The sequence below is a fragment of the Eubalaena glacialis genome, chromosome 7 (assembly GCF_028564815.1).
Source record: "Eubalaena glacialis isolate mEubGla1 chromosome 7, mEubGla1.1.hap2.+ XY, whole genome shotgun sequence".
Classification (NCBI taxonomy): domain Eukaryota; kingdom Metazoa; phylum Chordata; class Mammalia; order Artiodactyla; family Balaenidae; genus Eubalaena; species Eubalaena glacialis.
In genome coordinates this window covers 31,277,602-31,303,610 of record NC_083722.1, presented here as the reverse complement: position 1 = coordinate 31,303,610, position 26,009 = coordinate 31,277,602, and the positions used below count along the sequence as shown (strand labels likewise).

The 26,009-nt window shown below is 36.6% G+C and overlaps 1 protein-coding gene across 5 annotated transcripts in view; it reads right to left on the bottom strand.

Moving 5' to 3' along the window:
- Window positions 1–26,009, bottom strand: part of SUPT3H (SPT3 homolog, SAGA and STAGA complex component) — a 447,882-nt gene that overhangs the window by 90,864 nt on the left and 331,009 nt on the right. For all 5 annotated transcript variants that reach the window (XM_061195027.1, XM_061195026.1, XM_061195028.1 and 2 more), the window contains one exon: window positions 20,140–20,250. In XM_061195027.1, coding sequence (XP_061051010.1) covers window positions 20,140–20,250 — 111 coding nt within the window. The remainder of the gene's footprint in view (window positions 1–20,139; window positions 20,251–26,009) is intronic.

The window sequence follows — 26,009 nt, the reverse complement described above, 5'->3', positions numbered from 1 at the left end:
AATAATCAATAGTTCATACCAAGTAACTTGTGGATAGCACAATTTAAAATTGATTTCTTTTTCCTCCAAAGACCTTGGTTTATTCTTGATTTGAGAAACTTCTGTCATTCTCTTTTTGGTTCATCTTGTATCTTCTCATTATCATTCGATCATTAAATAGAATCACTTTAACTGTTTTTAGTCAGCATTCCCACCATGTGTTTGACGGTGATTGCAAGGTCAAATTTGATATCTATTTCATCAAGATGTTCTTTCTTTGGGTAGATCCAGAAAATATCATAAGTAACCTTCAAATTGTTCCAAAGAATGTCACTGTTATTTGCAGAGTCGTGACCACAACTTCCAGTAACAAATTCAAAAGACTATGCATTGCGCAAAGCATAAAAAAATACTATGGGCATTTTTCCAAAATTCTGTCATGTATACCTTTTTCCTTTACTAGCTGTGTTAATACCATTATGATGGCCTTGCCCTTGATATGCTTTTAAATTATTTAAATAAAATTAAAATTTCTATTTTAATTTTTTGAAAATTTAATGGAATCATTATATATTGTTAAGATATATTTGCAATTTGAATGTTTAATGCTCATCTAGTTGCCAATATAAAGAATGACTACTAAACTTCATGCACTTATTATCTAGACCTACAAATATAACAACGAATTTAAGAGTAATATGAGTCATACTGTTTTTCAGCCAACACACGCAACCACTGTGGATACTGTTTTATGAGTATATACTGAATCTTGAACTAGAACATGAAGAGGAGAAGGATTTGATGAGTTAATTTGCCTTTTCTATTAAAAGCTTCTGCAGCTCAAATCCTCCTCTTACTCTGACTTAAGCAATATCCCCCCAAGACTCTGGCAGCAGCACAATCCATAGACCTTCATGGCATTCGGCAGCAGCTGCCGTTTTTGGGGGTGGGGAGAGTGAAAAATATATATAACAAAAAAATTTGCCTTTTTAACCAGTTTTAAGTTCATAATTCAGTGGCATTAATTATATTTACAACATTGTACAACTATCACCACTATTTCCCCAAATTTTTCATCACTCCAAACAAAAGCTCTGTACCCATTAAACAATAATTCTCCCTCTCCCCCACCCCTGGAAACTTCTAATCTACTTTCTGTCTCTATGAATTTGCCTTTTCTAGATATCTCACATAAATGAAACCATATAATATATGTCCTTTTGTGTCTGGTTTATTTCACTTAGCATGTTTCCAAGGTTCATCCATCCATGTGGTAGCACGGATCAGCACTTCATTCCTTTACACGGCTGAATGATAGTCCACCGTATGCATAGACCACATTTGTTTACTCATCCATTAGTGCTTGCCTTTTGATTAAGGGCATGGTATGGAGAAGGGGGCCTGAGCAGTGTTTGTGATAGGAGATTCTCCACACAATGTGGGCTCTAAGGCAGGAGGCCTTCCCACCAGGGTTTAGGAGGGTACTCCTACCCCACAAAAATCACTGATGGAGATTCTTGATTAATCCAGCTGTATATTTCCCTCTGAATTCCTAAAGCACCTGCAATCAATGAAGTAAAGTGTAATATTTATCTACAGAGTTACTGTTGCCCCTCCCCACCCCCAACTGAACTTCAAGCTCTCTTTCTATTCCCAGGCGTTGGTGCTGGTAGTTAACAGAGAAGGAAATGAAGACTGGCTCTCAGCATGCCCGTTCCCGCACTAGGTAATGGCACTCAGGAGATGTTCATTTTTTTCCTTCCTCTCTTCACCAGTGTCTAACATGGCACTAACCACATTACCAGGAATTCAAAACTATAGCTGATTAATCACTTAAATGGAAAATGATTTCTTCCTAACAAAATATGTGAATTACTCATGACCTTTATTCTTCCCTGCCCATCAGGGGAACTGATTTCCCTGCCCGGTGAGAAGAGTCGAACAAACATACCCGTCAGGAAAAAGACAGAGGGCGCAGAGAACTGGGTGTCCTAATTATATGCAGGAGGGGTGATTTCTTTTCCTTCCCAAGTCTTATCTCCATCTGCCTTTGGAACAGAATCACCATCCTTCTGGCTGACAGTGTACATCAGCTGGATGTACATACTGAAAAGAGGGAAGAGACCTTCCCTCTTTTCTATATAAGCATTTAGTGCCATTCGTTTCCCTCTTAATAATGTTTTATTTGGATCCTTCCACATTTTATGTGTTGTATTTTCATTTTCACTCAGTTCTATTTATCTTAAAAATTTTCCTTGAAATTCCTCTTTAACCATGGATTATTTAGAAGTGTGCATCTTAATTTCCAAATGTTTGGAGGCATTCTACTTCTCGTTCTCATTTTTATACAATTTAAAGCTTAGACTTTGGACACAGTGGAATAAAATGCAATTATGTTTGTTTAAAAAAAAAAAAAATTTCAGAGAGAGTCAAGGAAATGAGAAAGAGATGGGACTTGACTCTTTCTACCATGCCCTGAATCACCAGTATATCAGGACATACTCCTTTGCGCTATTCTTCCTTTGTTACAATCCTGAGAATTCTATTTCTCCCAAAGCAGAATCGCAGCATCCCTGTGGATGTCTGCTTTTCTTTGGCATAAAAAGAAAGATGAACTCTCCTCCAGTGAGGAAACGTGAAGCTTCATCTTCAAACTGTAGCTGTCCAGTGATTTTCTTTAGTCTTCTAGCACAAAATATTATCTGCTGGGAACGTATTTCTTAATGGGGCGAGAGAAAAGCCGCTCACTAAGAATGCAGACAACTACAGTCTGTGTGGGAACCTGACATATTTCATGGTAGCATGCGAAGCTGCTATCCAATGAGAAAACTATTCTTCCAAATTTGAAAACAAGATGTCTAGACTCTTTTCCTAATTGATGGCCATGCATAAAAATGTATCATAAAAATGTGTCTGAAACTGTACAGGAGCATATCACTAACAAAGGCACTTTTATCAAAAACGTTAGGTTGTGTCTATGGGAATTCATAATCATCTAACAAATAGACGTATCTTAATATCCAAATAATTCTGTTATTTTGGGTTCTTCACATCTTATTTTCTGAGTGGTTATTTCTGGTGCCTATAATTTTTCAGCCACAAGCTTCCTGAATGAATAGCGATGTTTCAGTGCCACCTCTACCAGGGTATAGTTTCATATTTATAATTGTTGTCATTAAAAAAAAAAACAACCTATTAACTATCAACTTTAGTCCTCCTTAAATGTTATCAGTTTAATAGCTCATAAAATAGCCATACCAGTAAAATCTGACTTCATCTACAAAGAAGAATTTTCTATAACAAGGCCACTTCTAGAGCCCAATAATTGGGCATTGCTTTCCTGGATATATATATATATATATATATATATATATATATATATAAATCTTACCATCAAGAACAATTATGTAGGGTTTCCCTGGTGGCGCAGTGCTTAAGAATCCGCCTGCCAATGCAGGGGACATGGGTTTGAGCCCTGGTCCGGGAGGATCCCACATGCCGCGGAGCGACTGGGCCTGTGCGCCACGGCTGCTGAGCCTGTGCTCTAGAGCCCGTGCTCTGCAACAAAGAGAAGCCACCGCAATGAGAAGCCCGCGCACCGCAACAAAGAGTAGCCCCCGCTCTCCACAACTAGAGAAAGCCCACGTGCGCAGCAACGAAGACCCAACGCAGCCAAAAATAATAAATAAATTAATTTAAAAAAATAACAATTATGTAAACAAGATTAGTTTCTGTGAGCTTCCCTGGTGGCGCAGTGGTTGAGAATCTGCCTGCCAATGCAGGGGACACAGGTTCGAGCCCTGGTCTGGGAAGATCCCACATGCCGGGGAGCAACTGGGCCCGTGAGCCACAATTACTGAGCCTGCGTGTCTGGAGCCTGTGCTCCGCAACAAGAGAGGCCGCAATGGTGAGAGGTCCGCACACTGCGATGAAGAGTGGCCCCTGCTTGCCACAGCTAGAGAAATCCCTCGCACAGAAACGAAGACCCAACACAGCCATAAAAAAAAAAAAAAAAAAAGATCAGTTTCTGTGATAAAAAATAACAACTGTGAGGATTGGATGTTTTATATATATTATCTAATTTCCTAAAACCACTCTGCAAAATGATTGAAGAGTGATGTTAAAAGATAATCCTTGCAGCCTTACAACCGATAGCAAAATTCCTTCTTATTGGTTGAGTATGTGGAGCTTTGTTTCTCATTGCTGATCGAGGTGCAGAGTGCAAAGGTCAATCAATTAAACAGGTATATGTTAGCTCTGATTATGGCTCCAACATGATGCTAGGAGCTGAGCTTCATACTTTCCCAATAGCTAAGAATTCTTCAATATGATTGGTACATAACTACCCACTGAACAAATTAATTTTAAAATAGATATTGCTGATGAGATAACTTGGGCATTATTTTGCCTTAGATTCCAGAGGAATCAATGATTAATGCTGGATAGTAATAATGAAGCAACCATATCATTCTTTTTACTGCCCTGCAGTGATCTATAAACTGTTTAATCAAAGGTAGTGGAGTATCCACATTTATAGGGTATACCAAGTTCAGGGGGCCTAAAACTGATCAGGGAGATTAAGATTGGACTTTGTCCATTGGAAGGTTGTTCTCTCTTCAGACCATCATTTCGTCCATCTGTCCATCCATTCATCCTTCTTTTATGTTGAGCTCCAATTAAGCAAAAAGCATTGTACTTTACTGAGGGAGATACAAGATGGTTAAAACATGGTCCCTTGGTCTACTGGGGATAGGTCCTCAGTAGGTTTTGATCAGACTGGGAAATACAAAGTATCTTGGAGGAAAGTGGGTCAAAGTTTAGAATTTGGCTCTAAAGGAGAAAACATTTCAGAGAGAGTCAAGGAAATGAGAAAGAGATGGGACTTGACTCTTTCTACCATGCCCTGACTCACCAGGAGCTCCCGGGCTTAGATCTTTCCAAGTCTGGAAAGGTTTCCTCCTCTAGACCCCAACCCCTAAAAGTATGGGTGTACAGAAGCTGTCTTGAGACTAAAGTGGAGACAGTGAAAAAATTCTTCCAAGCAAGTGTGAGAAATACTGCTACTAAAATTAGAAAGGGCCTCAGAGAGTTTGTTCATATAATATTACAGTATTTCTCTTTCCACGAAGGAGAAATAAAGAAAAATTTTCAATTTAAGTTGGAAGAAAAGTGTGTAAGGAATAGATACTGGAATAACCTGGGAATAGAGATTTCACAGCTAAATATTTAGGAGGTTTTTGGAAACAGTATAAATTCTCATTTATCTTGAATAACTTAAGTAAGATCCTACTGAAATGGACTGAGAGAATGCACCAAGACCATACTAGTTACTAAACCTAAAGTATCACCAAACAGTTTTGTTGAATTATGAATCCTTTTACCTAGATATCTGAAGTTAAATCTTCACATGGGTACAAAATATATTTTTAAGAGAAGTCAATGACTCTCCTAGTAGAAGTTTAGGAAATCAGTGAAAGCAGGAATAGGAACTTTTCTAGGTAAGGGTCCTTCCCTGATCCTCAAGTTGGAAACTTATAATTAAAGTCAGTTTGCAATGTACTATATCTTTGATTCTTTCCTTTCAATCTAAATCTTCCAACCTCTCTAAGTTCTCATTCCTGGAAAAGCTTTTGGCAGTCACTTTTTGCAACCCACAATTTCTGTAGCTTTTCATCTTTTTACCATACTCTTTCTGCATCTAAGCCTCACTTCCCATATGTGGTCAGTAATGCCACCACCACCGGAAGTAAAATGGTCCTCAGCATGGGCCTGTTTGCCCACACAAGGGCAGAAATATGGGGCAGGAAAGGAGTCCAGCGGTCATGAATCTCAAGGTACTCTGAAACTATAAAGAACATGTTATTACCCATTTTATACATGTGAAAATGGACACAAAAACAGTAGGAATTCTCTGAAGGCTACAAAGAAAGCCAATCAGTGGGTGTGGGTCTCCACCCCACACTCACATATCAGACTGGGCCTCCCTCTGCAGTTCTCAGAAGGGCACTGTTGGGAAACTAGCCTTGTCATCTCTACTCAAGTTTTATTCAGATGATAATCATTTTAAAAGAAAACACTGTGTTTGCATTTGTGGATCATGTTCTATATTTTAGGCACAGTGCTAGGAGCTTTCAAGTCTTGTTACTAAATATTGATATTTGCTAAAAATCGCTTATTTTTTACAAATGATTAAACTGACGCTCAGGCAAGTCATCTGACTCCAACCATCAAAGACAGTAGAATGTTAAACAGCGATTTACATGAAACAGTATCAGTGAAATTTTTGGTTCATTTAAAACAATCTTTTAATATTTATTTATTTAGGATACTAATAATCATACTATCTTCTAGGTTGTTGTAATGATTAAATGATATCATACATTTAAAACCCTTAGAAGACAATCTTTTTATTTATTTATTTATATTTTTAAAATAAATTTATTTATTTATTTTTGGCTGCGTTGGGTCTTCGTTGCTGCACGGGCTTTCTCCAGTTGCGGCAAGGGGGGGCTACTCTTCGTTGCGGTGCGGCGGGCTTCTCATTGCGGTGGCTTCTCTTGTTGCAGAGCACAGGCTCTAGGCGCGCGGGCTTCAGTAGTTGTGGCTCACGGGCTCTAGAGCGCAGGCTCAGTAGTTGTGGTGCACAGGCTTAAGTTGCTCTGCGGCATGTGGGATCTTCCCGGACCAGGGCTCGAACCCGTGTCCCCTGCACTGGCAGGGTGAATCTTAACCACTGCACCACCAGAGAAGTCCCAAGACAATCTTTTTAAATGAGACTATATATATATGTGTATGTGTATACATACACATACATATATAAATTACACCTATCTAAAACACTATATACACACATATGTATTTTTTAATCAAAGTGACATGTTAATGGAAATACATTGCTCACATATCTGGTGCTCATTTCCTAACAACCGCAGTCCCCCACGTCTCTGAAAAGCACGTCAGGAGGATGACTGACTAAGCTGCGCAAATGTGACTGACACACTCCTGAGACATCTTTCACCTTGGCAGAACACAGGGAGCCCCGCATAAAGTTTTAGAAGTATAAATGAAGCCTCCTGAGTGTTTTGGAATAAATACCTCCAGGCTTGGTGGGAGCACAGCAAAGTAGCCTAGAAGCTCTATCCTTTGCTTCCAGTAGTTTGTGAACTATGACACTGAGATCTGTGTAATCCAAGTACTTGAAATGCTTCCACATCATTTCAAGTACAATCATGAAATTTAAAAATACTCCCCTATCACCACATAGAACGGAAAAAGAGCAGTTCTTTGCAAAGCTTTTTTAAGTGAGATATTTGCATGTCTAAAAGCTATTTTTAAAATTCTATCAGTATTGCTTTGCTCTGTCAGCACAGTACTGGCTTCCTAGTCAGCAAATTCACCCTAAGTATTAAGGTTACCCCCTGTGGTGATAGCTGGTAACCTGCAAGATCAAGTTAAACGGCATGTTCAGTGACCAAAGAACTCCTGGAAAATTAGTTCAAAATGATGCATCATTTTGTCAAACACTCTTAAGAATTAGCTTTTCAGGATGTCTCTTCAGAAACATGAAACCCCTCGAAACCACTACCACAAATAGCCAACATTTAAAATAACTGCCAAGCCACCTGCTTTTCTCCAGGAAACATCATAAAACTCACAAGTTAACAAAAGACTTTACAAAGTCTCAGTCTTTCTGATGAAGTTTACTTATTTTGTTTGAGAGACTTTATTTCCCCTTTTCTGAGCAATGAAAAGTCCTCACATCAGATTCAGTTCAAGGCACAGACTTATGTGTAAAAGAAGGTCTCAGAACAGAAGGGGATGCTAAAGAACACTTCTTTGTCACTTTGGTCTTGGCACAGTGTTTCAGATGGTATTCATTTGGAATAAAGAGATCGATGACATAACATGCCCAATCCTCCTCTATAAGTGGCTTTACTAGAAGTGGGTAAGGGCAGAAAACCATAAATTCATCTGTCTGTAGGCAACCCAAAACATACCAACTCGTCTTGGAGTAATTTAACCAATAAGATGATTTAGAGGACAGTTCAGTGGCACCATTTTTGGAAAGTAAAAGCTTAGCAGAAGGAACATAAATCAAAGGTGACTGGCAGGTAAAGGATATATGCAGCAATCAGCCAAACCATGTGCACACTGGCACAAATTCAATAAGATCATTTATAAAATTTTTAAGGCAGGAGTACACAAAAGGGGGTCTGGTGCTAACTAAATCCACAGATAGCTTACATGCCACTGAAATAAACACTTCCAGATGCGGGTGTACAAAAACCTTTCACAGAAAGAAATGTTTTCTTTCATAAATCTGAAGGAGGGAGTCATAGCAGGGAAGGGCAGAAAGTCTGAAATTGAGACTGAGCTTCTCACAGATGGACGTGTTGTTGAGGAGGGAGTGTAGGGTGAGGATGAACTGTGCATAGCGCGTCTCCATTTAGAAGCATCGCTACCATCAGTAAGACTGGATTTCTGTTAAAACAAGGGAAAAATGCTAATGACATATCATTCCATCAGTCCTCCAAAATCTGGTGACTGAGTCAGCGTTGCTCCCATTACTTCCCTTAGAGTTTCTTTTTTGGGGGGTGGGGTGGGGAAGGGATACTGGGTTCACACAGAGATGAAAGCCACTAATCAAAGTTTGGAAAAATGATGCTTTGGAACTTACACCAGCACAAAGCTATTGGAGGCATGGCTTTAATGATGAAAATATTTTCAAAATCTGGCTAGATTATAGTCATCTTTCAGGAATGCGTGACCAAATTCATTAATGGATTAGAAAGTCAATTTGCTCATCCAAACAGCATAATAATTTGTGGGACTTTCTGGTCATATATCTAAACACTCCCAGAAGTTCAAACAGAAAGGTAGAATGTCTGTGTTTGTTTCCTTTTTTAGGTTCAGGTGAACAATGCATTGAGCTTTCTCCCCTTCCCCCAAGGAAATCCCCTTGAAATCAGTTTTCTTGTTGACTCTTTAAACTTCATGCAAATTCTCTGTAAGCATCTGGGTAATGAATTTATTCTTGAGACTACTTCTAATTATGTTTTATGCATTGACCCAAATTACCAACTTGTCATCTATTATTTGTCTTTCGTTCAGGATCTTGTTCTACTTATTCTTTATGCCAAATATCTCTCGAATACATTCCATCTTCTCTGGTCTCAACGTCACTGCCTCAGCAGAGGCTTTTCTGCCCTCTCGCCTGCAATACTGCATCGGCCACCCGATTGATTGCTCTGCCAATTACATCTCCTAACTCCTGTCCCTCCTCCATCCCATCAGCTGAGTTATTTTTTTAGAATACAAATTTGTTCATATCAATCCCTTGCTCAGAAACTCTAAAATCGCTCCTTGATGACTGTATCCGTTGTTTAAAAAGAAATTTTCCAAACTAAATCTTACTGAAAACTCAATATTTATCAGAGATAAAAATTGATCTGTATTGATTAGGGAAAACGCTTTATTATTTTGCAGAATACCTGTAAAATAAGTCAGGGTTTCTGCAGAGCACGGTTAGGTAACTGCTGACCTGCGTCATGAGGCCATGTGACTCAAAGTCCCTCTCAAGTTGTCATCAGCCTCCCTTTGATGCTTCACCTCCTCTCGATGGACTCCTCAGTTCCTCACCTTGGCCCAGACAGCCATTCTGCTTTCCTATATTTCCCCCCACTCCCGATTTTATTCCTGCTCTTCTTTCTGCCTGAATTATTTTTTCGCAATTCTCACTCATTTCCCTCACCTCTGTCTCATAAACTCAGTTCGAATGTTAGTGATCTGAGGAAGCTTCCTTGACTTCCTCAGGCAGATCTCGGTCTCCTCTGCGCCAGAGGCACTGCATCCCGCCCCCCGCAGTTACGGTGCCAACCACACGGCAGGGCTTATGTACGCATCTCCTTCACTATACTGGAGCACCCAGCTACTCATCTCCATATCCCATAGCCCCCTTTCAACAGATTTCTAAAACAGCGTTTGGCAATTGTTCATTGAATTAATAAACGGAGATACCAGAGCTATAAGGATCTTAGGCCACGTAGGGATGTCACCACTGGTCCTTCCACTTCTAAATCATGTCTACTTCAATCTTACCAATGAGGATTCTGCCAAATGGACTGTCATTACCTAGTCCAAACTCAGAAAGCAAGTGCTATCCTTTGTATGTGAAGGGTGCCTCCATCCTCTCAGGAAGGCATGTACTTTGACTTGTTTTTCGGCAGTTGCAGGTGACAGATTGACTTGGAGCAGTATAGTCTTGCCTTGCCTCCTTATTCATTTTTTCTCTTAATCATTTGTGAGCTGGTTGTGTGGGTGAAAGATACTGCTGCCACCAAAAACGGAAGTGTAGTTAGTTTACCCACATGAGGATCAATCCCTAATGCTGTCTTCTTTAGACAGTGGCTTCGGAGAAAAGCACAGTGTGGAGCCTAGGCTGGTTTTCTTCCTCCTCTCCCCTCCTCTCTTTTTTCTCCTCTTCTCCCCCACCTTCCCCCCCGCCCCTGCCTTTTTTTTTAAACACCAAAAGTTTGCTTCAATGAGCAATGTTGTCAACTATAACTTATTTACTTATTAGGCTCTTACCTAATTAGCCCAGAATATGGGAGTGGGTGTTTTAGGTTAGATCAGGAATGTAGAATTAAATCAGAGCCAGAAATATAGTCTCTAACTTCTCTCCTGGAAACTATAAAATCTGCACAAGTGTTTGAATTGGAATTGACAGGAACCTGTAGGCCAGGCTGTGAGCTTCTGGAGCCAGAGAGGCAACTCAAATACTCCTTCCCTGGTATTTCCAGCAGGGGCACAGCTGCCCAACTGTCACCTTGAATGCACCTGGGCAAATTCAGAGACTGACACTGGGCTCTGCCCTCGTGACCTCTGCCAACTAATCAGCCAAAATATTTCCAGACCTGGAGAGCCTACTCCACATTTTGGGTATAAGCCCAGAACTGCAAATGCACTCCAATCAGGTGGGAGAGCCTATCCAGGTGCCAGGGCAAGAATTAACATCTGACTGACATATGGGCTATGAATTTTCTCTTCTCACAGCTTGGGGTCATGCAGAGGTGGTGTGTGGGAGTGGAATATTTGATCTGCACATACATAGCCTAGGGGATTTGGTTTAAATCAAATCATAATTAAAACACCAGTCAGGAAAACAAGGCATAATTATTTTTTTCCTGCGTTTTTTTCCCTACCTTGGATACAGCCTTAAATATATGTTGGGCACAATAACAGCTAGGTATCAGTTTCGTTTTTAGAAGGTGTAAACTTTCCACTTAGAACAATCCACTTATTATGTTGTAGGATTAACTCTGCAACTACATCAGTAAATTAAATGACAGTTCAATGATTATATTTGTGTGACTAAAGTGTATAAAACTATTTAAGAAATCATCAAAAAGTAAATCATCTCCAGTTCAACAGGCTCTCATCATGGCTGTTTGGAGGGAATTTTTGTCACACTATCAATAAAACAGTACGCAAATATTTCACTTAAACAAAACATGCTTATGACTGTTAGATGTTTCTGGCAATGGTTTAATAAAGAATCTATCCCAATAAAACCATTGTGTTCTTTTCTAATATTCATCTAGTTTAGATATAAAATGTTAACTGAAAAATTTAAATGGTATTTTTGCTAGGTGAACCTGACCAATGTAATGTATTGAGTTTATGTCTAACTCAGTGTTTACAATCTTATTTATAGACTTAAAAGGAAAATTTCTTGCCATTTGCAGAGCATAATTTTTAAGTTTAGAAATATCTCAGCTTAGTTTAGTTCCTCCCAACTAATCTTCTTGCTGCTTTCATGAATTTGTGAGTTAAAAGAGTCCTGTGATTTTTTTTTTTTAAAGAAAAAATTTCTTTTTGGGAGTCACTCAAAATATTTTTCTATTCTATCTTCATTCCCTTAGGAGAATGCAAAAACCTAGAAACCATAATAACACATTCAAATCTCAAGATGTGGTCCTTTTAGAATATTCTGCTCAAAAAGTTTCTCTTAGTTGTCAACTACTCCTTTCCTTGTACTCATGTTCAAATTCCTCTATTCTCCACGATACAGCCTTCCGTTTACAATGAATAGAGATATGTTACCTTCTTGAACGACTTCAAATTCATGTCTCCCATTAGAGAACACTGATTGTCTCCTTTTCAAATTATATTCCTGAAAATTCTAGGATTCTCTGCAGGACTTTTAGGGGCCTCATAGATGTTTGACGAGAATGTCCATTTCCAATTTTTTGTGCTATTCGAAATAAAGGTTCTGTCATCTTGTGTTTTATGTTGAACTTCCTGTAAATGTTTTGTTGTTTAGGAAATTATGTCTTGGAATTCTGGTCTGTTAGTTTTGTTTTTTGGTATTTAAAACAGCCCAAATAAATCCTCTATGTAAAACTGTGCAAGTGAGTACGTCACCTTAGAGTGTATAGCCCATGCTGAACTGAATGTGAGGTCTTTACTGCTGATATAAAAGTGAAGGCAGAAAAAAGCAAAATGTGTTTGAATAGTCACTGTTTACTGAAGAGACAAACCAGCTGTTAATAACATCATAATTTTTAAAAATGGAACTGGATAACTCTTTGTAAACAAATTCACTGTCTGTCCCAATTTAAGGTGTTGCTGCAGAAAGTTCAAATGACATAAGATCTCTCTTCACTTCTCCCTGCATGCTGCCTGATGATTAAAAAACATTAACTAAACAGTTTTACAATGTAACATGATTATGCCAACCCAGAATTATGATGCTGTGCTTACAACAGCAGAAAAAGTTTCAGTAATGAATTCAGCAAATTTGGATTCCACAGGCAAAGCAAAATAAATATGACCCTGAAACTTTAAACAAGTATTTTTCAGGGAAGGATTTTCAGGTGACTGAGATTTTCTTTATGACATCTTTGAATAGCTTATAGTGTTTTTAAGATACCTTAAAAATATTTCCAGAAAACCATGAAGAGTTACATACTGGATAAGAAATCCATATATTGATTCCCTTTAAACATTATCAGTTTAAAAATGTGAGCACTTGTTAGATACTGTTAGTGAAACAACTTTTGAGCAAAAAATTCTCACTATTTCTCTTTTGAGCCAAGACTATTGGAGGTCTGCGTAGATCGTTATTAAAAACTGCTATATCTATGAATGAAAACTTCTCAAATAAAGAGAAGTGTGTAAATAAAATAAAATATGGAAATAAAGTGGATACTGTGATTAATATAACGTTACATCATAACTTTGATTTTCAAACACCTTCACTATTCTTATTGAATGAGATTTTAAGAGTGGATCTTCTACATACAGAGTTGCTGGAATATTTGATAAAGAAACCCTTCTCTTATGGAGGTTTAATGCCTCTTGCAACACTTGTCTTCTACGCAACGTAGTTTAGGAAATGCTATCTCACATTTTCAGGATAAGACTGCTTAAACAGTTAAGAATAGAGGCCGGTCTGCAAAGACGGAGTTTAATGAGGAGGATTCGTGAGAATTCATTGGAGCCTGTGGTCCCAGTGAACCACAGAGTACTTAGCTCCTGTCCACAGATAGAGCTCTGGTACTTGCAATGTAACCTTAAGCTGGTTACTTGATTTTTCTCTAAATATCCGTTTTCTCATCTACAAAGTGGGGATAACAACACTCATCTTGCTGTGTTATAAGAATAACACAATGCAGGTGAAAAGTTTCTTTAAAAATATTATATAAGTTATTATTTGATCACCCAACACTTTTCTCGGATTCTAATGATTTTCTCTCCCAAATTCTTCTAATGTTTTTATTACCACTTTTCAAACATTCTCTCCCTAACTAATTCTAAATTGAACACTGTGTTAGTTGAACCATATAAAATTTCTGATACTCAACTGTTTATGACCTAGGGAAACTGTTATTTTATATAATTTGACAGAATAAGTTTTGTAACTGTAACTTCCGCCCCACCTTATTTTAAAATTAAAAACTAAATTAAAATATTTACATTTTTTTCTAGAGAAGGCCCACTTTTAGGTTATTCTTACATGATAAATATACCACATGTTAATTTTTTTTCTGAGAACCAGTGGCCCATAACTATGAAAAAGTACTCGGTTCCAACCTATAACGATAGACTTAGTACCTCCAAAAAATTTATTGAGAAATTCTTACTTCCAGTAAAAAACAAAATTCTTAAAAAATATTTAAGAATTCGTACCCAGTTTCTACTTGGTATTTACATTTGAAAATTACTCTAATATTTTGTGACATTTAATTTTCCAGGTTGAACACATAAAATGCAGACAAAATCAAATGCACTCAAGACATAAGAATTATTCATGAATGTGAAATTCTAGATCAAAATAGTCAAAGCAATCTGCTATGCCACTTTTGTTTTTAAAAGTTTAATGTGAGGGATTCTTAAAGGAAATTTTTAATTTTGATCCTTATTTGTCTATTGTGAACATTTCTGAAGGACCAATGATATGAGAGCATCCCTAGCACCCCTAATAGACATATATACATCAAGCTAAATGGCCACAGTGGAAGAGCAGTCAGCTGAGAGTCAGGAGGCTGGATTCCAGGGTCAGCCCCGGCATTCACTTACAAGGTGCCACCGGGTACAAGGCAAAGCATCTCTGAGACTGAGTTTAACTGATTTTCTCAAGTCTTAGCCAGTTTTAAAATACTTAGCCAGCTGTCTCACAATTTAATACAGTTGAGTGGATTTTAAAGCCACTCACTTTTAGGGATGCATTTAAGGTACCATTTAGATGAATGACCATGCTTAAATGAGAAATTTTATTGTTTTGCTATTCTACTTCAATAGAAAGACACCTGATATGTAAGCTTAGGCAGGGGTGAGATATTTTTCTACTGTGAATCTCACTCAGGAGAAACGAAAATATATTTAGGCATTACACACGGGATTATGTCATCCCATTTGGTGTACACAGTTTGCTTTCTCTGGCTTTCAAAATTATAGACCTGGTTTTCTATCAGCCATTTCCAGCACTTCTCGCTGAGCGCTGGGATTGGGCTTCAGAGTAGGTAACCATGGGCACCACCCACTGCTTGTACACAGCAAGGATCCAGATAAAACACATGTCTGACCATCTTTTTCATGATAGACAGCACAGTCCACTGGCTTACTCTTTGGGGGTATTTTCTCTGAGAGAAAAACCAAAATGCTCTAACTATAAAAGTCTACTTCATTCTCAAAATTTTAAAATGCTTTTCCCTTCTAGACCCGCATAATTATAAGAATTCTTTAAAAAACCATTACCAAAAGCATTTGAACTTTTAGGCTTCAAGAAAATACTCTTCAGTTAAATAATTAAATTCAATTAAAACAATTAAATACCAGTTAACTGTCTGATAGGACAATTCATTTAAAGCTTTCGCTAAACTTTTTTTTTAGGCCCTGAAGCTCTTTTTAATGTAAGTTTTATTTTATCCTTTATTTTTCTACATTTTCTTAATTTTCTAACATACTAGCATTACTTTCATAATCAGTAAAATGAGGAAATTTTAAAAACTGAGAAAAATGAGGCTAGTAATAATTAATGTTTAAAAAATTACCACCAACTTTGATATACACATCAGTCTCTGAAAACCTTTTTTAGTAACTTACACAAATATATAAACTCATATAAACTGCATTTGATGCAGCTTTATAAATCTGAGGCTGTGCTGTTTGTTCCTTAGGTTTCTATTTCACAGGAGCTAGTATGCAAACATCGAGTGGAAACTATGTACACTCAGTTACTGAGACCTTATTTTTTAATGTGACAGTGGTGATTTAAAAAATCCATTAAAGTTCCTCAACCACGATTAATTCAAAAAGTGAAAATGAACATTAATTTATTCTCAGGAACAATAATCTTTAAATAGTATTTAAGTTTTAATGGTATAAATTGTAATTCTGTAAAGAAATCACATTATAATTCGAGTTTTAGTTTCTTCCAGCATTACAAAGTGAGGTCTCTGTGTTTGTTTGTATGTCTGTGTGGTTGGTGGTGGGGGGAATGGTTTCTACTTTAGTCCGTTTGTATCCCTATCTGAAACCTTTTAGAAGATATACTACAGCTACTAGTGTTATGATGACTTCCACTATTATTAATATAATACATTAAGAGCTTACCACTCAAGTTCATAGTACTCATTGGATTCTATCATGAGGTATGTTCTATCCTACCAGAGAGAGGTTAAGAAACTTCCTTACGCTACTTTGCTAATAGGTGCAGAGCTGGGATCTGAATCTGGGCAATTTGGCTCTAGAATCAACCGTCTTAACCACCACACAATATAACCTCACATAATGCCAACTACGATGAGTAAAAGGATAAGATAAGATGACAAGCATCAAAATGACTTAGGACACCCCCAGTTTGCATAAGTACTCTAAAGTAATGACTACACATCACAGACTGAAGCGATTTTCAGAATTATTTAGGAAAAAATAAATAATAAGCAAAAGGTAAACTAGTCTCTTTAAATGTTCTTTAGCACGTGTATATGGAAGATCAGGTACACAGGGGTGGGAACAGTTGCAAAAAAATCTAATGAATAGCTTAATGTCAGGACAATTACTTTAATCTTCTAGGTATGATACTCTCTTCTGATCTTCTGCATAGGATTAAGAATAAATAAGAACACAGAAAAGAAAGAAGTCATCGATTAAAACCAACATGCCAAAGACAGCATAGTTATAATTGGTTGAGTGGGGATGGGTAGTTTATAAGTGTCTCCATAGCCCTCATATGAATGGCAGGAAACTGATGTTTCCGCCATGAGGCCCCTTCTCTCTCCACTCCAGCAGCTACTCAGTGCAAAGCATTGTTTGTACTCTTTTCTCCCCTCTACCTAATGTGGCTTTAATTATTCCTTTCTTCTATCATTTCAACTAATTCCCAAGGGGAAGAACTCACTTACAATTCTTTATACAATGAATTGTATTCCTGAAATTGATCATCAGAAGTCATACAGTAGAAGACAGAATGATGCCTCACCAAAAACAAATTTTTCTTGGTTTATTGATTGATGTTGGAATTCAGTTTCCATGTAACCTACTGGTTCGGTCATTTTAATTCTCCAAATCAATTTCAAGTTATTGGGAACTAGCTATATATCAATCAAGTTACGGATATTCTAAATTAGATATCTCATTTATATATATACATTAGACAAGCACTTGAGATTTAGAATGAAATGCTGCAAAGACAAAACCTCTATGTTGCAAAAATGTAAACTAGTTGTTCATGGCCATTTTAGTTTACAAAGGAAATTTTATACTGGAGGTAAGTTAGCTCAGCCTTCCTGTATAAAAATTCAGTCTCTGTCTATGATTGCTATAGACACAGCCCACATGCCTCCTCTTAGGAGCCGCAGCTCAAAGCCTAGGAAGCAAAGTGTCCCCAGTGCAGCATAAAGTATCATCTCAGGGAGTGGGCACCAGGGAACTCAGCATCAGCTTCTCCCCAGCATCAGGAGCACCTCCTTTTAGCACTGAAGGTACGAGGGAGCCAGGACAGGTGTTCACACTGTTAACATACACAGTCTGCAAATCTATTCTACTTTAAAGAGAATTTTTAACTTTAAAAGGCAGATTTAAGTATTGTAATATATACCAAGAAACTGTGTCTGCCTGATCCTACTACTCATGACATAAAACGGAGTGGGTATATTCAGTCCTGTAGGCTGGGCAAATTCTTATAACTCCAGGTAATGGAGTAGACCTTTCAAGGTGGGTCCTTTCCGAGGAGTGATGAAAACTCAGTGTCCTTCTGTGGTGGCGTTCTTTCTCATCTGCTGTTGATTTTGCTCGTCTGCTCTGGTAGCAGCTAAGTGAACCTTCAAGACCATGGCTTATTTGTTCTATTTTCCAGATCTATTTAAACTAAGCATTTTAAAATTGCATTATTAGTTTAAAAAACCATATTGGTTATATGTTTGTTAGACAAAAATTAGCTTAAACTATATCTGAATATATATATTCTGAACATTTCAAGTATATTTCCTGACCATATACTACAATCTTAGATTATAAAAGCAATAATACATGAGTAATAGAGCATCAGGTTAGACATGGAAGAAAGAATACACATGTACACACACACACACACACACACAAATGTCATCAACCAAGATGATTCTCAAGTGATCTGTCCAGTCTTTTTAAAAATAAAAAAACTTGAAGAATTAAGCAGTTACCACTGCCACCACTTCCTTTTGAGGAAACATCACAGACTTCATGATTAGGAGATTTTCCCCTTACATTAGATATATTTTCCTTTATCTAATTTTATCCATTACTTTTAGTTACCAATTTAGGTTATTTCTCAAAAATCCTGTTTCCCCTTGCTACCCTTTAATTACTTCTAGATATTATCGACTCTGCCTTTTTCTTCTCTCTCTGCTCCACTGCCTCAGCCTATTAGTCATTATTTGGCTCGTATCTATGGATTTGATATCTTTAATCCTTTGTTATGAATTGGTTCTTTCAACTTCAATTGGTTCTTAAATTCTTCCAATCATCTCATATTTTTCTAAATTTCATCTCTTTTGGCTTATTGCTTTAAATAGCCTCACCTGTCATATAGGAAAAAATAAAACAAGAGATATTGATTTCATTGTTTTCAATTGTAATAATCTAAAACCACTCATGCAAAAGGATATATTGCTTAATCAGCAACATATGATTAATATAAATATGATAAATCACGTTCTTATAATATATGACAAATTTAAGATATTAATCAGAAGTAAAAATAATTGTCACCATTACAAAAAGCTTCTAGAGACATATATAAAAAGTTTTGACACATTCTTGCTGTCACACGGAGAATGCATACAATTAACAATAACAATGAAAACAAAGAATGGTAAGAAAGCATTCTCTTTAACTGAAACAGAAGAAAAAAGGAGATGATATAATTTATAAGAAATCACGACTTCTATCAACAGATAATAGTAAAATCCACTCTTAGGAAAAAACATATTATTTTATGTAAATATGTATGTGTAATGTTATACATATATATTCTGCTTTAGTATGTTAAAGCAGATGTGAATCCAAAAAAAACCAAACAGGGCTTCCCTGGTGGCGCAGTGGTTGAGAATCCGCCTGCCAATGTAGGGGACACGGGTTCGAGCCCTGGTCCGGGAAGATCCTACATGCCGCAGAGCAACTAAGCCCAGGCGCCACAACTACTGAGCCTGCGCTCTAGAGCCCTTGAGCCACAACTACTGAAGCCCGTGCGCCTAGAGCCCATGCTCTGCAACAAGAGAAGCCACCGCAATGAGAAGCCCACGCACCACAACAAAGAGTAGCCCCCGCTCGCTGCAACTAGAGAAAGCCCGCGCGCAGCAACTGAGACCCAACGTAGCCAAAAATAAATTAATTAATTAAAAAACAAAAACAACAACAAACAAATGGTAAATTCTACTGTTCCTTAGTCATAAATCAAACCTAACTTTCTGAAAATCAAACCAATTCCTTATAAACAGAGAAGGACTTGGAGAAAGTTATACTGACATGAATAAAGATTTTTTTAAAAAGGGCCACAAGATGAGCATTTAATTAAAACACACACACACAGACACACACACACGGACACACACACTTTCTTTAGGCTGTTGAAATTAAAGTCTTTAATTCTCCATTAAAAAAAAAACAAAACAAACCTTGATTATAAGCTTTAAAACCATTTGAAGATGTGGAAGACTGTCTGCCTTTCAGTCTACTTCAAAGCCAGTAAAGAAATCATTTCTTCTTCTTCCAACTCAAAGTATGTTTAGGAGCAGAACATCTGATAGAAGTGGTATTGCCAATCTAACCAATTTTAAAATATAAAGTGCTTCTAGCAATATTTGGATACATATAATTTGACAAAAAAAAGTTTTATAAACCTAAGCTTTAAAAAATAGAAAATATAAGCCCCAACAAAAAAAGCATAATTTGTAATTGAAAGAAAATAATATTTTGTAGAAAAAAAGTTGTCCTTCCAAAAAGAGACAAAAATGACTAACTTTTATTTCCCAAGAGAATTATGCCACTTTTATACAACAAAATTACAGTCACCACAAATTGCTTTCAACAATTCCACTGCTGCTTCATTTGACCACTTGAAAATCAAAATTCTTTCAGATTATAAATATAACTTTTTATAACTCTGTTATTACGTACTGTGAATGGGGAAAGGGGGCCAATCTTGTGGCCGTAGCGTCGAACGGCCTCTCTGATGTGGCAGGGCTGGATGGCATCGCTGTGAGCCTCAACACCACAGGCCGCAGTGCTCTGCGACAGAAAAACACATAAATTGTTACTAAATCAAAAACACATAACAGAACTACAGTGTATAAAATATGAAAATAAACTTTCATAAAATGGACGGTTTTTTCCCTTAGGATGCACATCATTGCCGCCATATACTACATCTAAAAAAAAATTCCATTAACACATCAAAGATGACTTTTACATGACCCCTTCCTAGCAGACCAACCAAATGCAATTTTTATGCCCCCAATATTTCACCTAGGCCTACATGTCAAGGTACAGAAGAATACAGCCACTTGCGTGCAGATGAAAAGTGTCATAGGGGCTTGCTGAAAGAACCACAGGAAACTATTTTTTAAAAAAACATTTAAACATTTATTATTATAAATGTTTCTTGGGAGCCTGTTGGACGTATTTCTGAAATAACTTGAGGGTCATCAATTTTAAAATAAAAAATATAAAATTGCTATATATTTATAATACTGTGGACTGTCATAAAAGATCATTTCAACTTGGTTCCTAGTTTTCTAGGTATCCTCCAGGCAAAAACAAAATAAAACAAAAACTTTCTATTTTAATCTGCCTCATCTGTAAAAGGCAGGTTTGAAAGTACAAAGAAACACAAGAAACAGAAAGATTATTTGCCATAAGACTATGGATATCAACTCAAGAAATGTATGGAACATGATTTTAAAAAAGTAAAATAGGGGCATTATAGTCTCATGATTCAGTTGTAGGCTCTGGCTTCCCAAATACCTGGGTCCAGATCCCAGCCATATCAGTTACCAGTTCTGTCAAGTTATGTAGTATCTCTGCACTTTAGTTTCCTCATCTGTAAACTGGATAATAATTATAATTGCTCTATAGGGTTGCTGTGAAAATTAAATGAGTTGATATGTGTAAACCACTTAGAACGGTGCCTGACACATGTTAGCTATTAACAGCATTAGGCTATTATTTACATTAAAAATGGAACCTCCATGTTCTTGAAATGATAAGCTAATTTACTTAAAAGTGCAGTGGATACCAGATGCCAGGTCATCAACATTAAAGAATCAAGAGAAAGAAATAGTAGCCTCTGTGTTACTATAACTCCGGTCTAGAGGTACCACTCTCAGAATTCCTTATAGGAGTATATCTAGTACAACCTCTATGGACAGCAATTTGGCAAATCTTATCAAAATGAAAAAACACAACCCTTTTTGACCCAATAATTTCACCTCTAAGAATTTATCCTACAGACACATTACATGGTACAAAATAATATAGATAGATAGATAGGTAGATATTCACCGCTGTACTATCTGAATTCATGAAGCAAATGTTCATCAACGAGAGAACATGAAATCAATTATGATACATTCATTCAATGCAACAGAAACCACAGCAACACCAAAAAGAATGAAGCAGTTCCATACATATTCCTATGGAGCTATCTCTAAGATACATTGTTTGAAAAAATACTAGGTGACCAACTGGAAAACTATGTTAACCAGCTGTTTAAAAAAAAAAAGCTGAACATTATATGCTCATTTAAGCTTAGAATATTTCCACAAAGGTACCCCAAAAATCACTAACAGTGCTTATCTCTTATAGTATAGGTGGGTGTCTGGAGGACATGGGTTAGAGGAAATATTTTTCACTGTATATCTTTCTGTACCTTTTAAATATACTTTTTGTGCTTCTTCTATTATAAACTAGTAAAATAATTGTAAAAATTCCTATGAAGGGCATCAGCTAATTATACAAGCTGAACCTGAAATAAGACTTAAAATAAAACAAAACAGATCTTGATTATTTTTATTATTTTAACAAGATTTGAAATAAGCCAGATAGGAATTTACTCTAGGGTATCTTTCTCAATTTCATTCCAACAATACCCTAAATAACACATCAGCTATGCCCACAATAACAAGGATTAAGTTATCTTAACCCCTCACTTTGGCACTCATATAGAAGTGCACACACAGAGTTTTTTCTTTTTCTTTCTTTTTTTTAAATTGTGCTTTCTTGATTCTCATTCCAAATACTTTGTTTCAGTTGGAATATATTAAAATAAATGCAATTATCAGGTACCCAGTAAGGCTAAAGACTCTTCTGTTAAGTCCACTTGGCTCCAAGATGTGAATATGACTAATACAGACTCATTATCTGCTAGGGATAACAAATACTTGTGAAGTAAGTTGAGGCATTCTACTCATTTGTGGAAATGAATGCAAATAATTAGCTGGATTTGGAATCTAAAGTTAAGTTTTCCAGTGGAAACGCAAGTGGAAACACAAAAGGGGGACATCAAGAGGGTCAATATCCTGCAGACAAAGTGGGTGGGGAGTCCTTCCAGTGCATTCCTCTGTGGAAGCTCCTTTCTCCCTGAAAATTGGATTTATTTTTCATTTCTTTTTTCCATGGCCAATGGAGAGTCTACTCTTCCTCTACTTTCCCAAATAAATTTGGATCTGGTATAGAACATTTTGGTCAAAATCTCTCAGACCTCTGGCATGGCGATCCAACGGGACTTGAGAACACTGAAGTAGGAAGCATAAGTTAGAAACTACTTGTGGTTGCTATTTGTAAGATGTGGTAACACGTAAGCCAGGCCTGTTTGAATCATGTTATCACTGCTAACCTACATAAAAATAAAAATATTCATTTTTGTGAAAAATGTCATTAAAATTTCTATCTTGCCAGTTTCAGGTTTACCTGCTATAATTAAGCAACTGCAAACATCAGCATAAGTTACTATGTGTGCTTCTACACTTTCCTGATCTGCCCACTGAGTTCTTTGGAAGGAAACCTTTAAATCTAAAATGTTGTATTTGCAGTATTGTTTCTACCGCAATAAGTATCTTCTCATTTCTGTAAATATCTAGTCCCTCACACCAAGGTACTCGAAATCTGTTTAAATCCAAAATTCATATTAAGTTTAGAATTTTTACTTCAGCAGTGACTTCATAAATCTTGTAATAGTCTTCAAAATTGTTACAGGATTAGCATTAAATTTGCATATTTGCTACCTAATATAAAAATATTATATGTTATAAATACACATAAAGAACGTTACATTTATGTACCAATTCAGCTTTCTCATTCTGCTTGTGCCCACATTATAGAATATTCTTTAAATTTTCAAAAATGAAACCCACATATTTGATAAAATACTGAGTGCTGTTGTCTATAGGGTGTTTGTCAAAATCTCTGTGGGGACTAAACTCTTTATTTCCTAAAGTAAAGTACAAGGTGCTTCGTAAAGTTCTTCATATGTTAGGTACTCTTCCTCTTGGCTGCATTCATACTCCATTCTTGTATTCTTCCATTTCATTTTTATTTATGTCTTTTTATTCAGAAACTGCTGCTGGGTACTGGAAGCTGAAGTATCATATAGAGTCCTCCATGCTTCCCACATTTGAGTATTGTCCCTCTGCTTGTACTTGCTGGCTTGGATTGAATAAAATTCCCCAACAGCTTGAACTCTCAACTGTGGTACAAGAAGTTACATTGAAACTTCGGTTGCCCCAGGATCTCTTACAAAAGTCTGTACCTCTCCTGACTCTTTTCTTCTGAACTTAAGAGTTGTTGGGAAGAAACAGCTTTTAAAGAAATTTTATCCTTTCTCAGCCTTCCCCTTGCTGGGTAATCTAATATTTAAGAAGGACCTGGAATCTCAGATAATTGCCTCTTATTCTTTTCACATCCATAATGGTGGACTAGATCTTTCGTTAAACTTGAAACATTAGATTTTACAGAGGAGTAATACGTATCTCAGGTTAGAGCAAGTGAAAGGTTAGTAGCACTATTACTGACTTCTGTCACTCACCGACCACATGGGTTGATGTATGACCTGAGTGGGCAGGCAAGTGTCTTCTTTCTCCTCACTCTTGTACATAGAGCTCTCTCAGTGATTTGTGTGTATAGAGGATTTCATTTCAGATGAAGTTGGGCCATTCTTTGGCCAAAGGTTATAGTATATTACAGTTAATTTTCTCATTTCAAAATTTAATTGAGATGTTAAATTTGTCATTCTATATAACTAGGAAGAGATTTTTTTTTAACTAAGGAAATTAAAACTAAAAAAGGTATTGAAGAGAAGACAAAAAAGAATCACCAAATTCAAGGATTCATAATTATAAAATTTAGAAAAAACACACAATATTATCTATTCTAAACTTCCCCAACTCCTTCCCTATGTTATAGATGAGAGAGTGAGGATAAGGGACACTTCCAAGATTAAAATGATAGTATTAAGATATGGTTATACATCAAATCCCTTGGCTTCTAGTACACATAGCTAGTGTATAATAGAGGCTTTATTATTTTATGTAGAATGAACTGTACCATGTTACCAACATAGCTGAGGTTTCCAGTGAGTAAAAATCAAAATATAGCAAGAGCTTGAATGTAGAAAGATGTGGATGAGTAAATAGAGAAAAAATTAATTATTTTATGTATGCATAATAACCAGGTTAATTACAACTTCCTACATACTTTGTAAAGCAAATCCACTGAAGAGGTCTTTTAGGTAACATTTTATTAGCCTAGTTTTATTTATTGAATGAGTTGGAGAGCACTACAGCTGAAAATCTTTAAAACTACTTTATAATATAGAAGTTCCTTATAGTTCAGAGTTTCCCTTTATAAATAATCAGTGAGCTCTGTCATTTTGAAAACAAAAGGGGGAGTTCAGATGTGAGGATGAAATTTAAATCTGCTTACTATCAGTTATAAAATTATATCTTGGCATAGCTCCACTACTAGTAATGGCAAATGGTTCCTATCGTGCCAACGAACTTGTAGATAAAAGTATAAACTTTGGACAAATTATAAAAAACCAGTACCTGAAAGCAAAAGAGACTGATCTAACCCAGGCAGAAACTGAAAGGGGGCGTACCTATATTTAGAAGAAGGGAATGGCTGTGGGTTGAGTTTTCTGTTTTTACTGTTTTAGCCCAAGGGTAGGCTCCAGTCAGTATAGGGAGGACATGACCTTAGAGGCATGAAGAACTATAGGCCAGAGTTCAGGGCAACCATAGTATGTGTAAGGTGAAAAAGAAAATCCCAAAAAGGACAGAATCAAAGAAGGGAAGTTCCAAATTCAGTGTATAAATTTTACCCAGTCTTTGACTAACTTCTTAACTATTCCTTTGTGGTACCAAATCCAAAAAACCCTGGTAATCAGGTAAAGTTAACTGAAGCGAAGAGAATCTAGCTGCTGAAGAGGAATTTGAGTTTGGACTTTAGAGTTCAATCTAGAAAAGTAAACTGCCTGCTTAACACACATATGAACACACCACCACCACCACCACCAACTCTCTTCATAGGAATATAACAGAATCTGAAATCTCTACAATATATTACTCACAATGTCCAGGATATAATTTAAAATTACTAGACATGCAACAATACAAGAAACTGTGACTTATACTCAATGGAGACTAAAATAATCCAGGTATTTAATTTATCATACAAGGATTTTAAAGCAGCTATTATGAAATAAAATAAACTTGTAATAAACGATAAAAAATAATAGTAGAAAAATATAAACTACAAAAAGAAATCAAAAGGAAATTATACAACTATAAAATAAAATATCAGAACTAAGACATTACTGGAAGAATGTTAAGATTGAAGCTGACAGTAGATAGAGTTTGGAACATAAAGGAAGATCAATAGAAGTTATCCAGTCTGAAGAACAGAGAGAAAAGATTGAAAGAGAAATTAAACAAAGCTTCAGGGATATGTGGAACAATATCCGAGTAACTAACGAATATGTACTTGGAGTCTCA